This window comes from Nematolebias whitei, chromosome 22, assembly GCF_014905685.2.
Source record: "Nematolebias whitei isolate Nwh7 chromosome 22, NemWhi1, whole genome shotgun sequence".
NCBI lineage: Eukaryota > Metazoa > Chordata > Actinopteri > Cyprinodontiformes > Rivulidae > Nematolebias > Nematolebias whitei.
The window spans coordinates 14,184,569-14,202,341 of NC_056519.1; the positions used below are offsets into that span (position 1 = coordinate 14,184,569).

The following is a 17,773-nucleotide window of genomic DNA, read 5'->3' on the forward strand; positions in this document are numbered from 1 at the left end:
GTTTTCTTGAAGTAGCTGAACCAACTGACTGATTACTTTGATTCATTGCCAGCATTTTTCTAACATTTTGGACAAATAGTATTTTTTTTATATGTCCTCGCCTTTCTTGCATCCTGACTTTCTTATTAAACTATCCTCGTCCTCTTGCTTCTTCAGGAGGATGCCCGTGCAGATGTGGTCGACTGTATTGTGCGGGACATCCAGAACAGCCAGTGTCTGATGAACGTGGAGTATTCAGGTGCCATCTGCCCACACGTCACAATACAGTTTGGAGACACCAAGGATGACGTCGGCCTCGGCTTGGTCAAAGAGGGTTTGGTCATGGTGGACATCCGCAAGGAGAAGCATCTGCAGAAGATGGTAAGAGAAATTAGAAGAGAGAAGTAGAAATGTGTTTTTAGTGAGTTATGAAAACAGTAGCTCACAAAGTGGGAACAAATCCTTTCATTGTACTTTTCTAAATAGACATGTTGTTGTTTAATTTGTGTTTCATCAAGAGAATTCTGGAACATCTCGTTCTCTAGATTTCTTTCTCTGGTTTGGGTGTGGAATATTGACAGAACAGATGTCCCTGCAGTCATTCATGGTCCGACCTGCAACTCCTTAACAGCCTCTGCAGCTTGTGATGCAGCAGGGTAGTTAAACATGTCAAAGGGAAAGTGCTTGTATTTGAACTGTCAGTCTGAAATTGTTTAGAGCCGTGGCTGACAACATGATGGAAAGGTTGCCAACAAAGATGGCCCTTTTTTATTTAGCCTTTTTCAGTATTGGTCGTATCATCTGCTTCAGTCCCCGTTATTTACAAGCGTAATATGAAACTGTCTCAAAGTTGAGCTGTTTTAAACCAGAATTCAGAAGTTTTCTGTTGATTGAGACACCGATGAACCACTGGCAGTGATTTAGGAGTTTGAATTTGATATTCATCCCTACTTATTCGTGCCGATGTGTACAGAGGAAAAAAGCTCTGCTGTTATATAAAAGATCAATTGAAGGTAGGACATGAAATGCTAATGTCACCTTTTTCTGAGCCCCTTCATAAAAATGTGCCTTGTTTGTTCATCTGAAGTCTTCCTGGTCAAAATGTTTCCTACAAGCAGGGTGCAGCGTAGAGACGGGAACGTTTCATCTTTTTGTAAGTGCACAAAGTACATAACTCTTTCTGCATTTCCCTTAGAGTTAGTGGGTTCACAAATGTTTGGCTCGCCATTTTGCTGCTATAGATGGAAAAGTTCCAACGCTGATGCACACGTTCCATGAGTTTTCGTGGATAGATTTATTTTGGGTAGACGTAAGCTCACAGTTGAATGGAAAATAACACAGGCTTTCAATTGCAAACTCTTTATCCACCCCTTGTCACTTGTCAGTCCACAGTTGCACATATTTAAACACCTCTACAATTTGACGTAGATGGTGGCTGTTTCGTCAAACCATGAAGCTTTGCTCGTTTATTTTTTTCTTTATGCTAAACATCCCCACAGACCTGTTCTGTACATGAAAGATAAGGAAAAGGGACGATACTCGTTCTTGCTGTAGTTACAGCTCTAATACTGGTCCGTTTCCATTTCAGAATTGAATGCATGAAGAAACACGAATGTGCCTACAGTGTTTAACTGTTTATACGTTTAATTGACGTTTTTGGAAGAACACGTTTGTCAGTAACATCTCACTTCTTTGCATCGTTGTGTTTTGACTTCTGGCCTCCACAGACTAGCCAGTGATCATAATTCAGTCTTGGGATAATGAACCCTACAGATGAACGACAGTGATTAAAATCTCTGAGCTATTTGTCTAATAGGCTTATAATTTGCTCACATAGATTCAGGTTTCGTTGAATCCTGTGGTTCCTGCTTAGTATGCAACAGCTGTGCCTCCACACGCATTTGCCCCCTCCTTGCTGGCTACAGATGGATATTTTGATCTGGAGAAAGCTTAACAAGCAGCAGGGCTGCCAAAGTGCTTACAAGTATGTGTTGACGTGAAGCTCTACAAATTTACTTGTTGATGATTCCACTCGTCCATTTCCAATTTCTGAGCCATCACTGATCTTCTACGTTTTTCTACTTGGTAAAATGAGCTCAGGTTTGGCGAGACTAGTTGAGCTCTTATTCATCGTATCTGTTGATCTGAAGGATTTCTCTCTTATAAAGTCACTTGGTATGGATAAACTCTTTGCCGTGTCAGATGCTCTGATTTACCGTTGCAGTTTTTACTTTGTTCAAGTGATCTACAGTAGTGGTTGTGAAGGTGGAGCCATTTGTTTCCAAGATGCACGCCGACTTAAAGATTCATGAGCGGCATGACGCCTGCTGTTGGTGCCACAACAAAAAATACAGTCCTGCAGGAGCAACGGCCAAAAAATGTTTTAAGAAATAACCTTTGGCCGCCCTCTGGATCAGTGCCTCGTTCTTCATCTCTTTTAGCCTTTGATAGTGCAGCATGCAAACCTCCTAACTTTACACCCTCTTTCACTCGTCCAGACTATCAGACCTCTTGTAAAAGTGGCCTTTTCATATTCCATCCATTTTGTCTCTGTTCTTTATCCAGATTGGAACATGGTCACTGTAATCTGTACTCAAGTTCTAAAGCATTATATAACAGATGGGTTGTAATGTTCATTGGCACTTGAGCATCCATTAATAGTCAGTCTTAAGTGCACTGAAGGATAACACCAGTCTTTGAGGGTGGCATTGTCCCAAAAGACTGAGAGCAGGGACAGATATTCATCCATTTGGAGTTCATTTCCTTTTCAAGTGCCTTTCCACCTCAAGCTGTATTTTAGTAAATGCTCACAATGCACACCATGTGGGCAGCTATTGTTTCACAGTTTCACAGCAAGGGACGAGCAGTATGAAAGTCAGGCTGAAATCATGATCTTATGCCTTCTGCTGGCTTTTTTATTTTCAGGAGAAGAAAATTACATTTGGGTTTTAAAAAGAAAAATAGGTTGAAAACAAAACAATTTCAGTGTAATGTACATATCAATCTGCTTATTGTGCCCCACTCATGCAGAATAAAAGTCAGTATCTAAAGCTTACCCTGAATTATTTTGTACGCATTTGTAGTGGGATTTTAATACGAAGCTCTTATATTTGAATGTGATGTGCGTGTGCTTGTGGAGCTGAGATGGGGTAGAGGCAGGACCGCCGACTGGGGACCAGAAAGTCGCGGTTGAACTTCCTGCCATTCCCACATGTCGTGGTGTCTCTGAGCAAGACACCTACCATATGTTTTGGCCTATAAGTTGCGTTTTTTTTGCATAATTTACATGCCCTGTGACTTACAGGCCAAACAAACATATTTATGGATTTTTCCCATGTTTTCATTCATTCTAACTGAAAAAAAAACAAAGAACAGTCCAATTTTTTGCCACTATATGGCAGAAGAGTAGTAGTAGCAGTAAGGCATGCCGTTGTATCATGTAATGGGTAAACATGACAAATGACAAAAAAGTTCAATACAAAAACAACTGGACTTTTTTATACTTTGTTTTTTGTCTTGAACCTTTTTGAATTTATAATGACCTGGATGACTGATAATCTTCACCAGCTATTAATGGCACAATCGGCTTGCCATAGTCCCCCCACTTTTGTTCTGCTTGGAGCAAGTCAAACCAGCTGCACCGCCCTGGCGAAATGTAGCTAATTTGACCATTAAAGTGTATTTATTAAATAAAAGTTCAACTGAGACACACCTTTGCTATAATGTTGAGCAAACAAATAATAATTTTAGGTGCTTTTCTTGTTAGATTTCGAAGAAACGAGCAGCGTTCCTCCTTATTTTTTTTTCCTCCCTCTGCGCGCACCCAGAGCACCAAGGCAACGAATATAGCTGATTTGACCGTATAAAATAAAATAATAAAATCCTTTTATTATTAAGCAAATGTTAGACTGAGACACAACTTTACTATAATTTCAAGCAAACAAATAGTTTTTAGGTGTTTATCTTGTTAAATTTCAAGGAAATACAGATGATTTGACCGTCAAAGTGCATTTATTAAGCAAAACGTAGACTAAGACACATCTTTACTAATTTCTAGCAAACAAATAATTGTTTTTAAGTATTATTCTTGTTAAAGTCCTCCTGTGCACGCTCCCGCGACCACCATTTGGCAGCCCATAGATTTTTGGCACACTGGCCCACATTTCCGGGTTGTCAGGGGTGACGCATAATAGGTGCGACATATACAGTGAAGTGACATATTTATAGATTTTTCCACTTTTCTAGACATATTTGGACTGATGCAACTTATAGGGCGGTGTGATGGGTACGGTGGAAAATATGGTAATCCCCGGGCGCTTACATAGCTGCCCAACGCTCCACCTGGGTGTATCCCAGGTGCGATGGGTTAAATGCAGAGAACTAATTTTGCCACTGTATGAGAACATACAATGACAATCTCAGACTTCCCTTGCCCATATTGTTTTAACCAGCAGCACTGGAGTTTACATTAGATGCAGGGCTGTTGTTGGTTTGGAACTGGACAGGGTTGCTGCCTGTATCTGCAATTTCTGTCAAATATTTGCGAGGTCTTCCCGCATCACTTTGTTTCGGTTTCTTCAATGTTGGAACATTTTTAAATGCAAATGTATCTCTTGAGAGACCCTTTGTATTTGCAACACAGAGGAGGCTGTGAGCCTGTAGGTGTTTTCCATTATTTCACAGATCTCTAAGGTACAGGGAAATGTACCTAAGAAATATGTGCTGTTTAGACTGCCAGGTACAAGAGGCTGCCATGTAAAGCTGCTGCCACCGGTACATGTAATCAACATGTTGATGTCATAAATGAGATGTTAGCAAAGCTCGGCGGCTCAGTAATAGTTGCCTGAGGCAGCCAGATTTAGAACAGTGTCAACCATGTCATTTGGTCTGATTGCCCCCGCTGGCAACTACTGTTCTCGAGTTAAGGGGGAAGGGAGGGTGCTGTGTCGTAGACAAGCCGACTTTTCTCTAGAATAGGGTCGGCTGTGGCACAAAGTGGTAGGACAGCGGACTCGGGATTGAAAAGTCTTAGGTTCAATTCTCTGCCATGCTCGTGTGGTGTGACAGTGACAAAGAATGAAAATGGGTAATAAGATTTACTATAAATACCTAATCAGAAAAATCTTTGGAAATAAAATAAAAAATTGGCAAACGATGGGTGGTAAAAATGTTGAATGTTAGCAGATTTTCTTAAAAAATAAAATCCCACATTTCATTCCTCCTTGTTTTAAGGTATTACACCCTGATCTGATGCTTTCCCCTCCTCAGGCATAGGGTCTATAGACTAAGCCATTTTTAAACGGTCCTGGCACCACAAACTCCTCAACGATGGCAACATGCCACGCTGGCTCACACACTAATGCGCTTCTTTCTTTATCCCTCCTAATGTTTTTGTCCACACATTGTTCAAAGTCTAATTTCTTGCATTTCATCTCACTGCCAGTTTTAACACCACCAAAGTGTTTTTCTAGTACCACAGATCACATTTTTATCACACTTCTTCTTATCACTTACTTGCTTATGTAGTTGTCAATGCTTTTATTTCATCATTTTGTTCTTTTTTTAATCTTATTTCTTTCTTTTGGCCCAGGTCTGAAATTAACCTACCTCCCTTCCCTCAAATAAGCGATTGAAAGGAGAATCGTGTGGCTTTTCCATGTTCCAATTTGCATTTTGTTATTCAGTGCCATGTCATGATGAGCAGTAATCCTCAGGAATTAGAGTAGAGAGCAGCTCAGATCAGACCTGGCAGTGGCCTCATCATGAGCTGTGATTTAAAACGCAGTTGTGTGTGATTATTTGCGACTTGAATCAGCTGATGTTGCCCTGTGGGACTACATTGTATTTTGCTTGTAATGTCTCTTACTATTTGAAGTGATAGTGTGGAATTACAAGGCATAAATATTGTCTCCTTTATAGCAGGGGAGGAAAAGATACCCGGCTGAACAAAATTACAAATAGACTTTAAACATATTTTCTTTCTGCATGATTGGGTCCACAGAAAGTGCCTGCAGCAGCTATTTTTGACCAGCTCACATAAAACCGCACCCAGACCTGATATTTCTTTGTCCAAGATGTAATGAGTCTGTCATGGCAGCTCAAGTGGAAGATGGCTGTGTGGTTAGCAGCGCTATCTGTTGTGCTCGGCTGCTTTTCACCAGTGTTTTCTGTCAGCAGCTGCCAGCAACGTGACTGATTCAAACTGTGGCAGGCCACTTGGTGCTGTCTTGTCCAGTCACCTCCGCTAACTGATACCGCTGCTAGCACGCAAAGTTCATTAACGTTACAAGCTAATAATGTCCAGTGCACTAATAACAAGTCAATTACAAATACAGATGTCTGCCACTTTTTTGCTGGCACAGTTATTATAAATAACCAGAGTCCCAACTCCATTTATCGACCCATGCCTCATCTCCAGATTAAGATATAGCAAGAGTAGATGTATTTTATCTGGTGTCTATGAATGTTTATTGAAATGCAATGTGTTTGAGTGTGTCAGCAGAAGGCAGACTGTAAGGAAAACAGCTGTGAGGTGTCCTCCTTAGAGAGCGAGCAACAGATGAGTCCTGGAATCTTTAATTACCCAGGAGCCCCCCTGGGAAATATGGTTTTATGTTTTTGTCTTTGTATCCTTTTCCTCTGTATTGTGGTTGCATTCACTTCACACACAGGCTTTCATATATATGTGTGTGTGTGTATATATATATATATATATATATATATATAGATAGATAGATAGATAGATAGATAGATAGATAATATGAAGGGAAGGAGAGAGGGATGGATGGATATAGATATAGTTAGATATGAACATTGTGCAGCACAATATACAGTTGTAAAAAGCCTTAAGGGGTCAGAGGAGACTCTTTTTGCCATAGACCAACTTAAAATGCTAAGCAATATTTCTTTTTTTTTTTTTTTGTACACAAACGGCCTTATTTGCAGCTTTTATAGTTCACAGATCTCCGTCTGTAGTTAATGGCACACCAGGGTAATTGTGTTAATGGAATCTGTGAGTGAGGATGAAGATAGAACTGTAGCTGGATGTGGGGAATCCATACCGGAAATCAGCCTGGAGTTTCACGCATAGGATGCCTGCAGGGATGGCTTGTTCCACTTATCAAAGCGCAGTTTTGCAGCTTGTTTGTATCACATCGTCTACTGCTATCATACTGTTAAAGCACGACTTTGGACCTTGATTATATTACTCATGGGAATGAGTATTTAAGATGCATGGCAACAAAAATTACTTTAATTTAGCCTTGCTATTGTCATTCATTTCTTGTCCCTAACCAAAAATAAAATGTATGACTATCAATCTATTTAGACAAAGCATTGGTCAACAAAAATGTTAAACAATGGGGGGGGGGGGGGGAATACCAGTTAAAATAATAACAGAAAACTATTGGATTCTTATCAGCCTAAACCTACACTTTTCACCACATCATCTAAAAATGGTCTTAGACATGTCTGCAACATTATTCCACATTTTCAGGCAGCTGCCCTCCCCATTCATGTCATCAGTTGTGTTCTTCTTATCCTAATAAAGTTTAAAAACGAACACATATCCCACTGAGCTCCACAACTGTGTGACAGCATGACTTCTCCCCACCAATGGTTCAATACCTAATTTACAAGTAAAGTTAGAGATTAAGTCTTTTAATGGATCTTTTCTGCTCGCTCATTATTAAGTACATTTACCGCCACTGCTGTGTCGGCCTTTTTGACATGTCCTAGCTGATGCACGCTGCTTTACACACACTGTTCCACCTTCAACAGATGTTGTGCATACTTAGATTCACACTATTTTTCCCAATCACTTGCAGGTTTAAAAACGCAGAGGAGGGGAGTGGAAGTGTCAGACTATATTTTACTGGAAGAAAGATAGAAAAACTCTTAATACTGGTAGTTATCAGATTCTCAGCGACTCTGGAAATCATATGACTTTCACTTTTCCCAAACCAAACAGGGAAAACTCCGACCTTGAAAAAACATCAAAAATCAGGGATAACTCAAGAAATTTGATGCGGATCTAGTATAATTAAGTTTTAGTCCTGCTTCTACAGTGTACTTAGTTACTGTCATCTCTGGATGTCATTCTGCTTTCTACCTAAGACGCTATGGTATGAGCATGTCATGTGACTGACTAACCCTAACCCTGGAATTTCAGGAAAAACTTGGGTTTTCATGAAGTGCTGGGAACCCTGATTTATTTACATGTGTTGTTTCCAGCTAATTTGGGAGAGCACTAGAGTGTACTTGTTGGTACACGTGCACATGTCTTCCATGAGTGTGACCTCTTAACTCTATGAAACCATGCTGGTGGGCTTGTCTTATTAGTTTCCACCAAGTTGTCTGATCTTCTGGGGGGGTGTACAGAAGGCAACTAGATGAAAACCAGTTTTCCTCAGATGGGGGACACTCATGCACACAATGTGCTCATTCTTTAAGATAAAAAGGTAGATTTTGATAAGTGACCTAACATTTTTAGCAAAACAAAAACTATCTTGAGGAAATGTTTGCATCATTTACATGCACATCAGCTGCAGTGAATCTCAAAGCAGTGTAGAATTGACACAATACTTGTAACACGTTTCACAAATTCTTGTAGATTACTTAAAGTTGCAGTTGTTGCATGTCAGTATTTTCATCAGCATTTGGGAATTCCCTCTTCCCACACACACATAAGATTTCTAGTATTCTTGCCTTGGTTAGTCATAGTGCTTAAAGACAAGCTCCTTTCTATCAAACCACTTGTATGAGGACAAGTCTGAAGAGACTTCCCCAAAAGCTTTGGCCTCTTTTCTGCTTGCTGTGCAGTATTCATGCATGGGCATGTTGAGTGAGAGATGTCTCTTAGGACAAACTCGCCGCCAAGTACACTCAAATTAAAACTGTGTGAGCTTCAAACATAAAAGCTGTTATGTGCCCATAGATGCTCTGATGATGAACTGGTTTGTGCAGAGTTTTCTGCCTTCAGTGCAGTCTGAAAGATGTTAAACTGCAGATGGAGTGAATGAGATGGTAGTAAGGACCGATGAAACAGATGATGACAAAAGGGTGATAGTGACTTTTTTTTTTTTTTTTTTGTAGAGATTAGGGTTAATACATTTGCAAATTAAAAAACAACAACCTTTCTGGTTCAGTAGTGTCTCAGTCACCTGACATGCTGTATCATTAGAAACAACTGGAGGTGTACACACAGTTTAAAGACCTTGATTACATTTGATATGTACTTGATTCCAAATCACTTTCACAAGCTTTAAAATGAAGAAAAACAAGCAGCTCACCTACGCACCAGACACTCACAACCTGTTAAAAAAGGGCCATGCTCGCATCCATCACTTTCACACCACGTTTACCAGAACACCACCTGGACAAGGCACGAGGGCCAGCGCTCACTCTCGCAGATTTGCAGCCAGTCATACAAATCGACCAGTGCCAAACTGCCAGGCCCACACCACCTGTCGTTCAGCTTACAAAAAGCCTCGCATTTCCATTCGATCTCCCACCAAGGCTTCCATCATAGTTACCTGCATGCAGGAAAGTTGACTTATGGTGTTTATGCATATTTTGTTCCTAAATGTACAAGATCAACTCGATTAAACACAATTGTGTTATAAAAACCTAAACATTGGAATCAAACTTGCAGTTTTTTTGTAAATAAGAACTGATCATGCACATCAATGGTCACTCATACAGTTACATTCTTAGCTAAACAGTGTAATACCTACTGCCAGTGTCTATAGCCACTGCTCGCCATAATGGCATCTGTCTAGCATATGGGAGCTCAGTTGGGTCATCCAGACAAACATTGTCACCAGCTGCTCTTTGATACCCAAACTCTTATCATGCTTTTTACCCTAAATCCTTTTCCACGAGAACTTCTCTGCTGATATTTTTAATCATCTTTGCTTCTTTGTCTTGCCACCAACATTTTCATACTTCCTCTACTGGATGGCACAGTTGTCTCCCGAATGAGAAAAAACCTTGTCTTTGCCCTGTTGGGTGGGTTTTGCATGTGCTCGTGTCATAAATGAGCCATTATGCCTCTCTACTGGAGTCAATAGAGGAGCTGTGAATGAAGGATCCGGTGCCTGACACGTAGCGCTGTTCCGAATTTAAACCAGCCGTCGTCAGTGCTCAGCTGATTGGCTGTTGTGTTCATTGCACTGAACTGAGAACGATAAAAGATGAGGGCGAGCCAGGAGAGTCACCCTCCTGATCAGAGTACTGATTTATTTTATTTTAATGTGGCTGTGTTTCATCTTTGCATATTATACTGTAGTATTCTTGACTCTGTCGCAAAACATTTTGCACTGAAACAGACTCAACTTTAAAGTACAGATTAAATAAAACATGTATTATTTGGTGTGCCTGTTTTCACTTTTGTGTTCCTCTCGGTTTTAGATATTATCAACAGCACACTGGCAGATAAGCAACCTTTATCTACAACACTTTAGCCTCCACCTAACATCCAAGTGCTGCTCTTAGGAAAGACAGACGTTACCATGACCAGTGAGAGCTCTCTAAAGCACAAATGGCATCACTAGCCTTTCGTGTCTGTGAAACATCATTGGCTGGGTCCACCATATGGTGACATCTGCCTGGTGGGATTAACATGCCATATCCCTTTGCCTTCCAAAAAACTCTCTCCTTTAGTTGGCTTTGATGGATGCCTTGTGCAGTCACAGCACTTTCCCGAGTCACACACTCAGATGTGCTTCTACACAGCCTTCGTCCATTTCAGCTATATGTCTGTTGTCTTGGCTGTGCCGAGTGCAAATAGCTATCTAATCAACCTATGTGCACAAGCTAGCTAAGCAATTAAACTCCAGAGTCCCATCCATCCCCATCCCACTCGACTGTTTTAACATCTGGCATGCTTGTTCTGGTGCTTGTGTGCACGCCAACTCATCTGCTGCTATAATCAGTGGCAAAACACGGAGCACAATTCAATCCATTACGTGGACTATTCTTTGCTACGAGTGAAATTTGATTTTGTTCTTTGTTTAGAGACAATTTCTTTCTGCTGTCATGCACATGTCAGCACTAATCCAAAAAAGACTAAATTTGTTTGTTATATAAACAAAATTGACAAAAATATACTGAAGTAACAGAAAGTGATACTCTTGGGTTGCTATGTGGAAGGACCGTGTGTGTTGATGGGGTCTCATGCAAACTGTGATATTGGAACGGTGAAGGGCAGCTTCACCCCAGATGCGTTGCCACTCCAGCTCTCCAAGGTCCATACATCCACTAACGGTGTACCCACAGCAGCAAGCACCGTGTCTCCATCCTCCTCTCCCCCCCCCCCCCCCCGCTCTATGACTCATCACCGGTTCATTCAATCAGGCTAAATGGCTGTTGTAGCAGAAGCGGCCAATATGCTCAACACCACACACTGGCCTTCTCTGTATGTCCAGAGAATCAACTATATTTATATTGCCTGAATTACAAAGTTATTTCTTAACTCACTACTGTAATTCTGATCAATGTCACATTATGCCAACAAAGTATTAAATACCGTAAATGGAGAAAAGTGCAATTTGCCCAGCATCAAAGAATACATATCCTCTCTGTGTGTCCAGTCTTTGCTTAGTGATATTCTGCATGTTATTATAGGACATGATTCTATATTACAGTACAAGTAGGAAGACACATTAAAACCTGATTCTATGATGAAGTCATTTTTAAGGCAAAAAAAAAATATATATCTGTGCAAGAGACTTTACAATGTGCTTTCAAACATCTGTGATTCCCCTGTCGCAAAGCCTTTCTGAGAATTTTCAGACACAAGTACAATTTGGGGCTTACCCCCCTTTAGCTCATGGCTCCCTTATGGCGTCCTATGACTGCACTTGGTTAGAAGTCACTTCTACAAACTGACGAGGTGTTGGCCTGAGGCTGGTAGGTGTGAGAGTTTAGGAACTGCGCTCATCTCAAGTGACTTTGATGGCATAAGTCGTTGGACTGGGCACAAAGTGCTCGGCTCACTGTGGAAAAAGCACTGACCCTAAAAAGTGAGCAATAACGTGACGTCGGAAATGTTGTTCACGCTTGTGGGTTCCACATTCCCTGCAGTGACATAACCAGACCGTCTGTGTTATCTTGATCCTGTTGATCTTCTGAGAATACTGTGCTCTTTACAGTCAGTGTTTTATGGAGGCTGTTCAAGTACTCTTGACAAAAAAGTGAACTTTGTTAAAAAAAAATCCTTACAGGTAAGTTTAAAAGAGAACATCTCCAGAGGCAAAGCGGGTTGAAAAGATGCGTTGATTTACTGTAATCTTTTAAAATTCTGTGTGTGACGCAGTTATGTGATATGCTAATGACTCATCTGTTTTTGCCTTAGGTGACAGAGTATCTGAACAGTCAAGAATCTGCCAAGAGTGCCAGAGTGAGTAACTTTATACCAATCACAATCTTACTTTTTTATTTTTTTTACTCTTTTCTGTTGAATGTTATGCAGCCATAGTAAGAATGTGTCGCAACACTAATTCATTTGCTCTCCCATAGATGGCAGAGAAAGTGCCTTTTTTCTAAGATGTCTCAGATTACATTGATAGCCACACCATTATGACTTATAGCACTTTAAAACTGGGGGGTGACATAGTGTATTTGAAAAAGTGGAAGTAAATTACACTGGAGAACAGGGCCCAATTTATGGTTGATCGTCCACACAATCTCAAGCAGACAAAAAGTGTTCAGATTAAAAAATATATATATAAGATTCACCAATAAAAATTGGGTAATTTTTCAGGTAGAGACTAAAAGAACATTAAATTCTTTATGAGCACCTAATGAACCCCTATTGTCAGAAGTGATAGGACAATCTGCATATGTATCTAGCTTACCTCAGCTTTTAACTCTAACCCCATTCTCTGCTCTTTGAATTGAGAAAACTCCTCGCATGAGAAGTGAAACATCTTCTGTTACAAAATAAAGTTCAGATGGTTTATGTCTTGAACTTTCTGAAGTTACCCTGAATACTGTAGATAATAAACTACCACGCAAGTCTAGAATTCTATAGTAGGCCTGTCACGATAACACATTTTGCTGGGTGATTGTCTTAGAAATTATTGTGATAAATTTGAAATTTAGCAATAATTGTCAAATTTTGGAAGAAATGTGGATTTGTTTGGGGTGTAGTACATTTTTTGACCACCTGATGGTAGTATAAGACTGTTTGAACCAAAGGATGGATAGTTGAGCAGCTTTAAGAAAAATGGGAGGGAGGGCCCTTGACGTGACTTCACGGACGCTCGGTTATTTGTGCTCTTTAGCATAACATTTTTCACACAATGCTTTTAATAAAAAAAAAATCAGTAAACAAGTTCTCATTTTCTTTTTACACAAAGGCACAGGTTTCAACCGTGAATTTTGGAGCTTGAAAAGATGGAGGTTTATTCCCGAGGTCAGCTTGTTAGCTTAGCTTCTCAGCTTAGCCGCTTTTAACGATCCAAAAACACGATTTTGGATGGTTAAAATGGATTTTAAAGAGAAAGGGAGGGGTCAGTGAAGAGCACTGCAGTTGAGTCTTTTGTCATCCAGTGTCTTCAGTAGAAAGAGAGAGACATGAAGAAACGATAAATCATGAAAATTATGTCGATAATTTTCATTAACCATGTGATTAATTGATTTATTTATCGCGACAAGCCTATGTTATAGGTGTAGTTTCTGTGTATTTCCACCAGCCTAATACTTGCAACGGTTTGAAAATGTTGATATTACAGGATACAAATATTGTATTATTGGGACTTGAAAAAGACAGTGCATGGGGGTATAATTGCTCAACCATGATGCAGTTTCCTTTTAGCTTTACAGAAGTTTCCCCTACCTGCAGCCATCCTTGGAAGCGGCTTGCCTTTATTGAGTAAGACGACAAAACGAGCAGTGATACAAGTAATAATTGATATTCAGAGGTGCATCTGTACCACACCAATAGCCTACATTTTGTTTCTTTTTTCTGACTCCTGTTTGTGTTATTAAGCAAACATATCAATTATTAAAGGGGCTCAATGTCCCATTTGAATAGAACAATATTAAAAAATAAATTTTTCTAAATTTAAAAAAAAAATTGGATTTCATTTTATGTGCCATACCAAACATCGTGGCTCCACATTTTAAAGCAGTCACTCCTTTTTGTTCACTTATTGCAAGCTCAGACAATAAGCCAGTCAGAGGTGATTACAGTAGTGACTGTTATTACTATCAGAGTCACCGCCATGTTTTCAGGGTGTTTGGGAGGAGGAGAAACAAAGTCATGTGAGAAATGGGAAATGGCTTCATTTCATTCATCCTAATAACTACTGATAATTAGCGCAGTTGCTAATTAGCTATGAATCACAGCGTTAACAGCTCAGCGCACAGGCCTCTGAGAGCCTCCCTCCAAAAAAAAAAAAATCCCACACAAACAGGCTGCTTCACACACACAGAAAATACTGAACAATTTTACATTGTTTGCATGAATATACACATTTTTCCATTCAGGCTGTATAGAGGATGCCAGTGGTGGTTTATGAGGCGATGCAGAAGGTCTGTGTATGGAACAGGACAAGTAATAGACTGGATGCTATCTGAGGCATTGTAGGCCCACTGAAATGGGCCAGCACAAAAAGTCTGTTTAAATGGTGATGAGAATAAATGGCCCACACTGACCCTTCCATCATTTTTTTTTTTACTTTTTCTTTGAACATTTAACCTGTAATGTCCTGCATACGTTACATAAATCTTCATCACATTTCCCCTAATTGTACTCTGTAAAATCTGTCTATCTTCCCATCAGCTCAACATCTGGCGCTATGGAGACTTCCGTGCGGACGACGCTGATGAGTTTGGTTACAGACGTTAAGAGAGAAAAGCGACCATCAAGTTGACACCATTCCAAAGACCAACACAGACAGGAAGCATTGACGAGATGAACTTGAACGACAAACGTTGACTTATTCACTCTTCCTTTTTTACATTTCATCCCTACAATCTGGCTTCTCTTCTAATCATGCAGAATTTTAAATTTTATCCAGCTAGCAATGCTACATAAATCTTTAAATAATAACCTAATTCTCCACTCTTTTCTAATCGACCTTTATTAGCTTGAGCAACCTGCACTGTTGCCAATCTGCTATTTACCATGTGACCTCCTTGTGGGAATGATAGTTAAGTGTGTTTCAGCCAGTCATACTTTTCACACTTTCCTCTTTACTCAAATGGACCGGCTATTTTGGGAAGAACACTCAATTTTCTGCAAACAAATGCTTCCCTAATACATTAATTGTAAATGTGACAGTAAGTCAAAAGGTGTAAATTCATTTATTTTAGAAACCACCGGTAGGTGAAGTCACACAGACAAAAAAAGGATGAGTTTATTTTTGTCTTCACTGTATATCTGTGTGACACTTTGCAGATGTTTTTGTGGGGAGTGTTTTGTCGTTTATTTGAAGTCACACTTTTATGACCAGTAAATACGGATGCCTTCATGTGGCATTTTATCATCTTTTGTTCTATAAAGTTTACATTCTTATAATGGTTATGATCCTGTCTCTGGCAGTCTTTTCTCTTTCTGTCTCTGTATGCCATATCAGACACAGTGTTTGAACTTGTTTCCAAGTAATGAATCTTTGCATTCTATTAAAAAATCTGCTGAATAAAAAAAAAAAAACAAGTAAACTAAAGCATTGCTTTTATCTTATATAGAGTACAATAATATAAATTAAAAGCATGTAAGGACTGATAGTGATGTTGGGATGCTTTGATCTGCTGAAGTTTTTACCTGTGTCTGTTAAATAATCTCATGAACCACTGGTTAAAGAAATTGTCAAAAAGTAATCATTAGATGTATTATCTAATCAATACAAGATGGCTGCCACAGCCAACTAACCCTGTCATTTTTCCAGCTGTTGGCTTAAAATTTGGCGTGGTTGTAGATGAGAGTCATTGACTGCAGAAACTCTGAGCATTACCTCTCACAATAATGTTATTTTTAAAGTTAGATTAAAATGTCATTTCTCTACAGGCTGTGTTTGAATTGTCCGCTGCATAGCTTTAAACTAAGTTGTAATTCAGTATTAAGTAGGTCACATTCATTTAATGCTGTGTAGCTTGTTTTTGCTACATACAGAAATATTTTGTAGGGGATAAATGGTAAATTTGGTATATTCAAGATTCTTTTTACAGTTGTGGTTTGGGATTGTGTTAAGTACTTTTTAAAATCAATGTCATAGAGACAGATTATATTAATTATGTTTTCTCAGTCTCAGATCCAGGAGGAACTACGTGGAACACTGGATCAGCTCTTTAAACAGACTTAACTAAAGTGTTTTGTGTACTTGGAGAAGGTGTTCAACCGTGTTCCTCGGGGTTCTGCAAGTACGGGTTTGGGGGCCCATTGCTACAGCTGTTCGGTACCTACACAAACGGTGCAAGCGTTTGGTTTGCATTTCTGGTAGTAAGTGGGACCCCTTCAGGGTGTGAGTTTGACTCCACCCATTGTCACTGATTCTGTAACTTTTATGGACAGAAATTCTCGGTGCAGCCAGGGGGCAGAGGGATTCCAGTTCGGTGGCCTCAGGATTCCATCTGCTCTTTGCAGACGATGTTGGCGTCATCGTGCCGTGATCTTCAGCTCTCAATGGAGCGGTTTGCAGCCGAATGTGAAGCGGCTGTGATAAGAATCGGCACCTCCAATTCTGAGGCCATGGTCCTAAACCGGAAAAGAGTGGATTGCTCTCTTCAGGTCGAAGATGAGGTTCTGCCTCAAGTGGAGGAGTTAAAGTAACTCGGGATTTTGTTCACGAGTGAGGGAAGAATGCAGCGTGACATAGACAGCAATATTGGTACAGCGTCTGCAGTATTGCAAACTCTGTGCTGGTCTGTTGTGGTGAAGAGGGAGTTGAGCTGTAAGGCAAAGCTCTCCGTTTACTGGTTGGTCCATGTTCCTACCCTCACCTATGATCATGAGCTCTGGGTTGTGATTGAAAGATTGAGATCACAGATACAGGCAGTTGAAATGAGTTTCCTCCTCAAGGTAGCTGGACTCTCCCTTAAAGATAGGGTGAGAAGTTCAGTTATCCGGGAGAGACTCGGAGTAGAACCACTGCTCCTCCACATTGAGAGGAGCCAGTTGAGGATGCCCTCTGGGTGCCTTCCTAAGGAGGTGCTTTGGGCATGTCCAACTGGGAAGAGACTGTCTCAGTTGGCCGGGGAACACCTTTGTGTCCTCCTAGAAGAGCTGGAAGTGGAAAGAGATGTCTGGGCCTCTCTTCTCAAGCTGCTGCCCCCGCAACTCGACTTTGGAATAAGTGCAAGATAATGGATGGATGGACGTTTTTTCAGTTTAAACCAGTGAAGTTATACTGTCCACCACCTCAGACTGTGTATTTCAAAACGTCTTGCCAATATTTGTTATGCAACACCTGATGGAACATCCAGACTTGTGCTGCATTTAAGTGTTTGAAATGTAAAAACATGGCACTGTCTCCAATATATTCTACTATATAGAGATCCAGATGTAGTGATAGAGTGAACATTTCAAACAGTTCTGGCACTAAATACAGCGGGTGATATGTGATTATAGTGATACTAGGCATTTAATTTTATTCAGACATTTGTGCCAAAAGAGCACTTTAAACGGATTAACTGTGAAACTTTGTGTCAACAAAAACGTGTTAGTTTACTGTTAGAATTGCTAATTAAGATCTTGTCCTAATTTCTCTTTAATAATTGACAATTCATCACATCCTCAGTTATTGCTCAACAATGATGGGAAATTAAATGTTTTTATGTTTAGCGTTAA

The 17,773-nt window shown here is 40.0% G+C and overlaps 1 protein-coding gene across 1 annotated transcript in view; it reads left to right on the top strand.

The window, feature by feature from the left end:
- snd1 (staphylococcal nuclease and tudor domain containing 1) overlaps positions 1-15,653 on the top strand; it is a 205,072-nt gene extending 189,419 nt beyond the window's left edge. Inside the window, exons 22-24 of the mRNA XM_037696080.1 lie at positions 157-360; positions 12,335-12,379; positions 14,768-15,653. Of these exons, the coding sequence (XP_037552008.1) occupies positions 157-360; positions 12,335-12,379; positions 14,768-14,833 (315 nt within the window). The 3' untranslated portion in view covers positions 14,834-15,653. The remainder of the gene's footprint in view (positions 1-156; positions 361-12,334; positions 12,380-14,767) is intronic.
- The last annotated feature ends 2,120 nt before the right edge of the window (positions 15,654-17,773 follow it).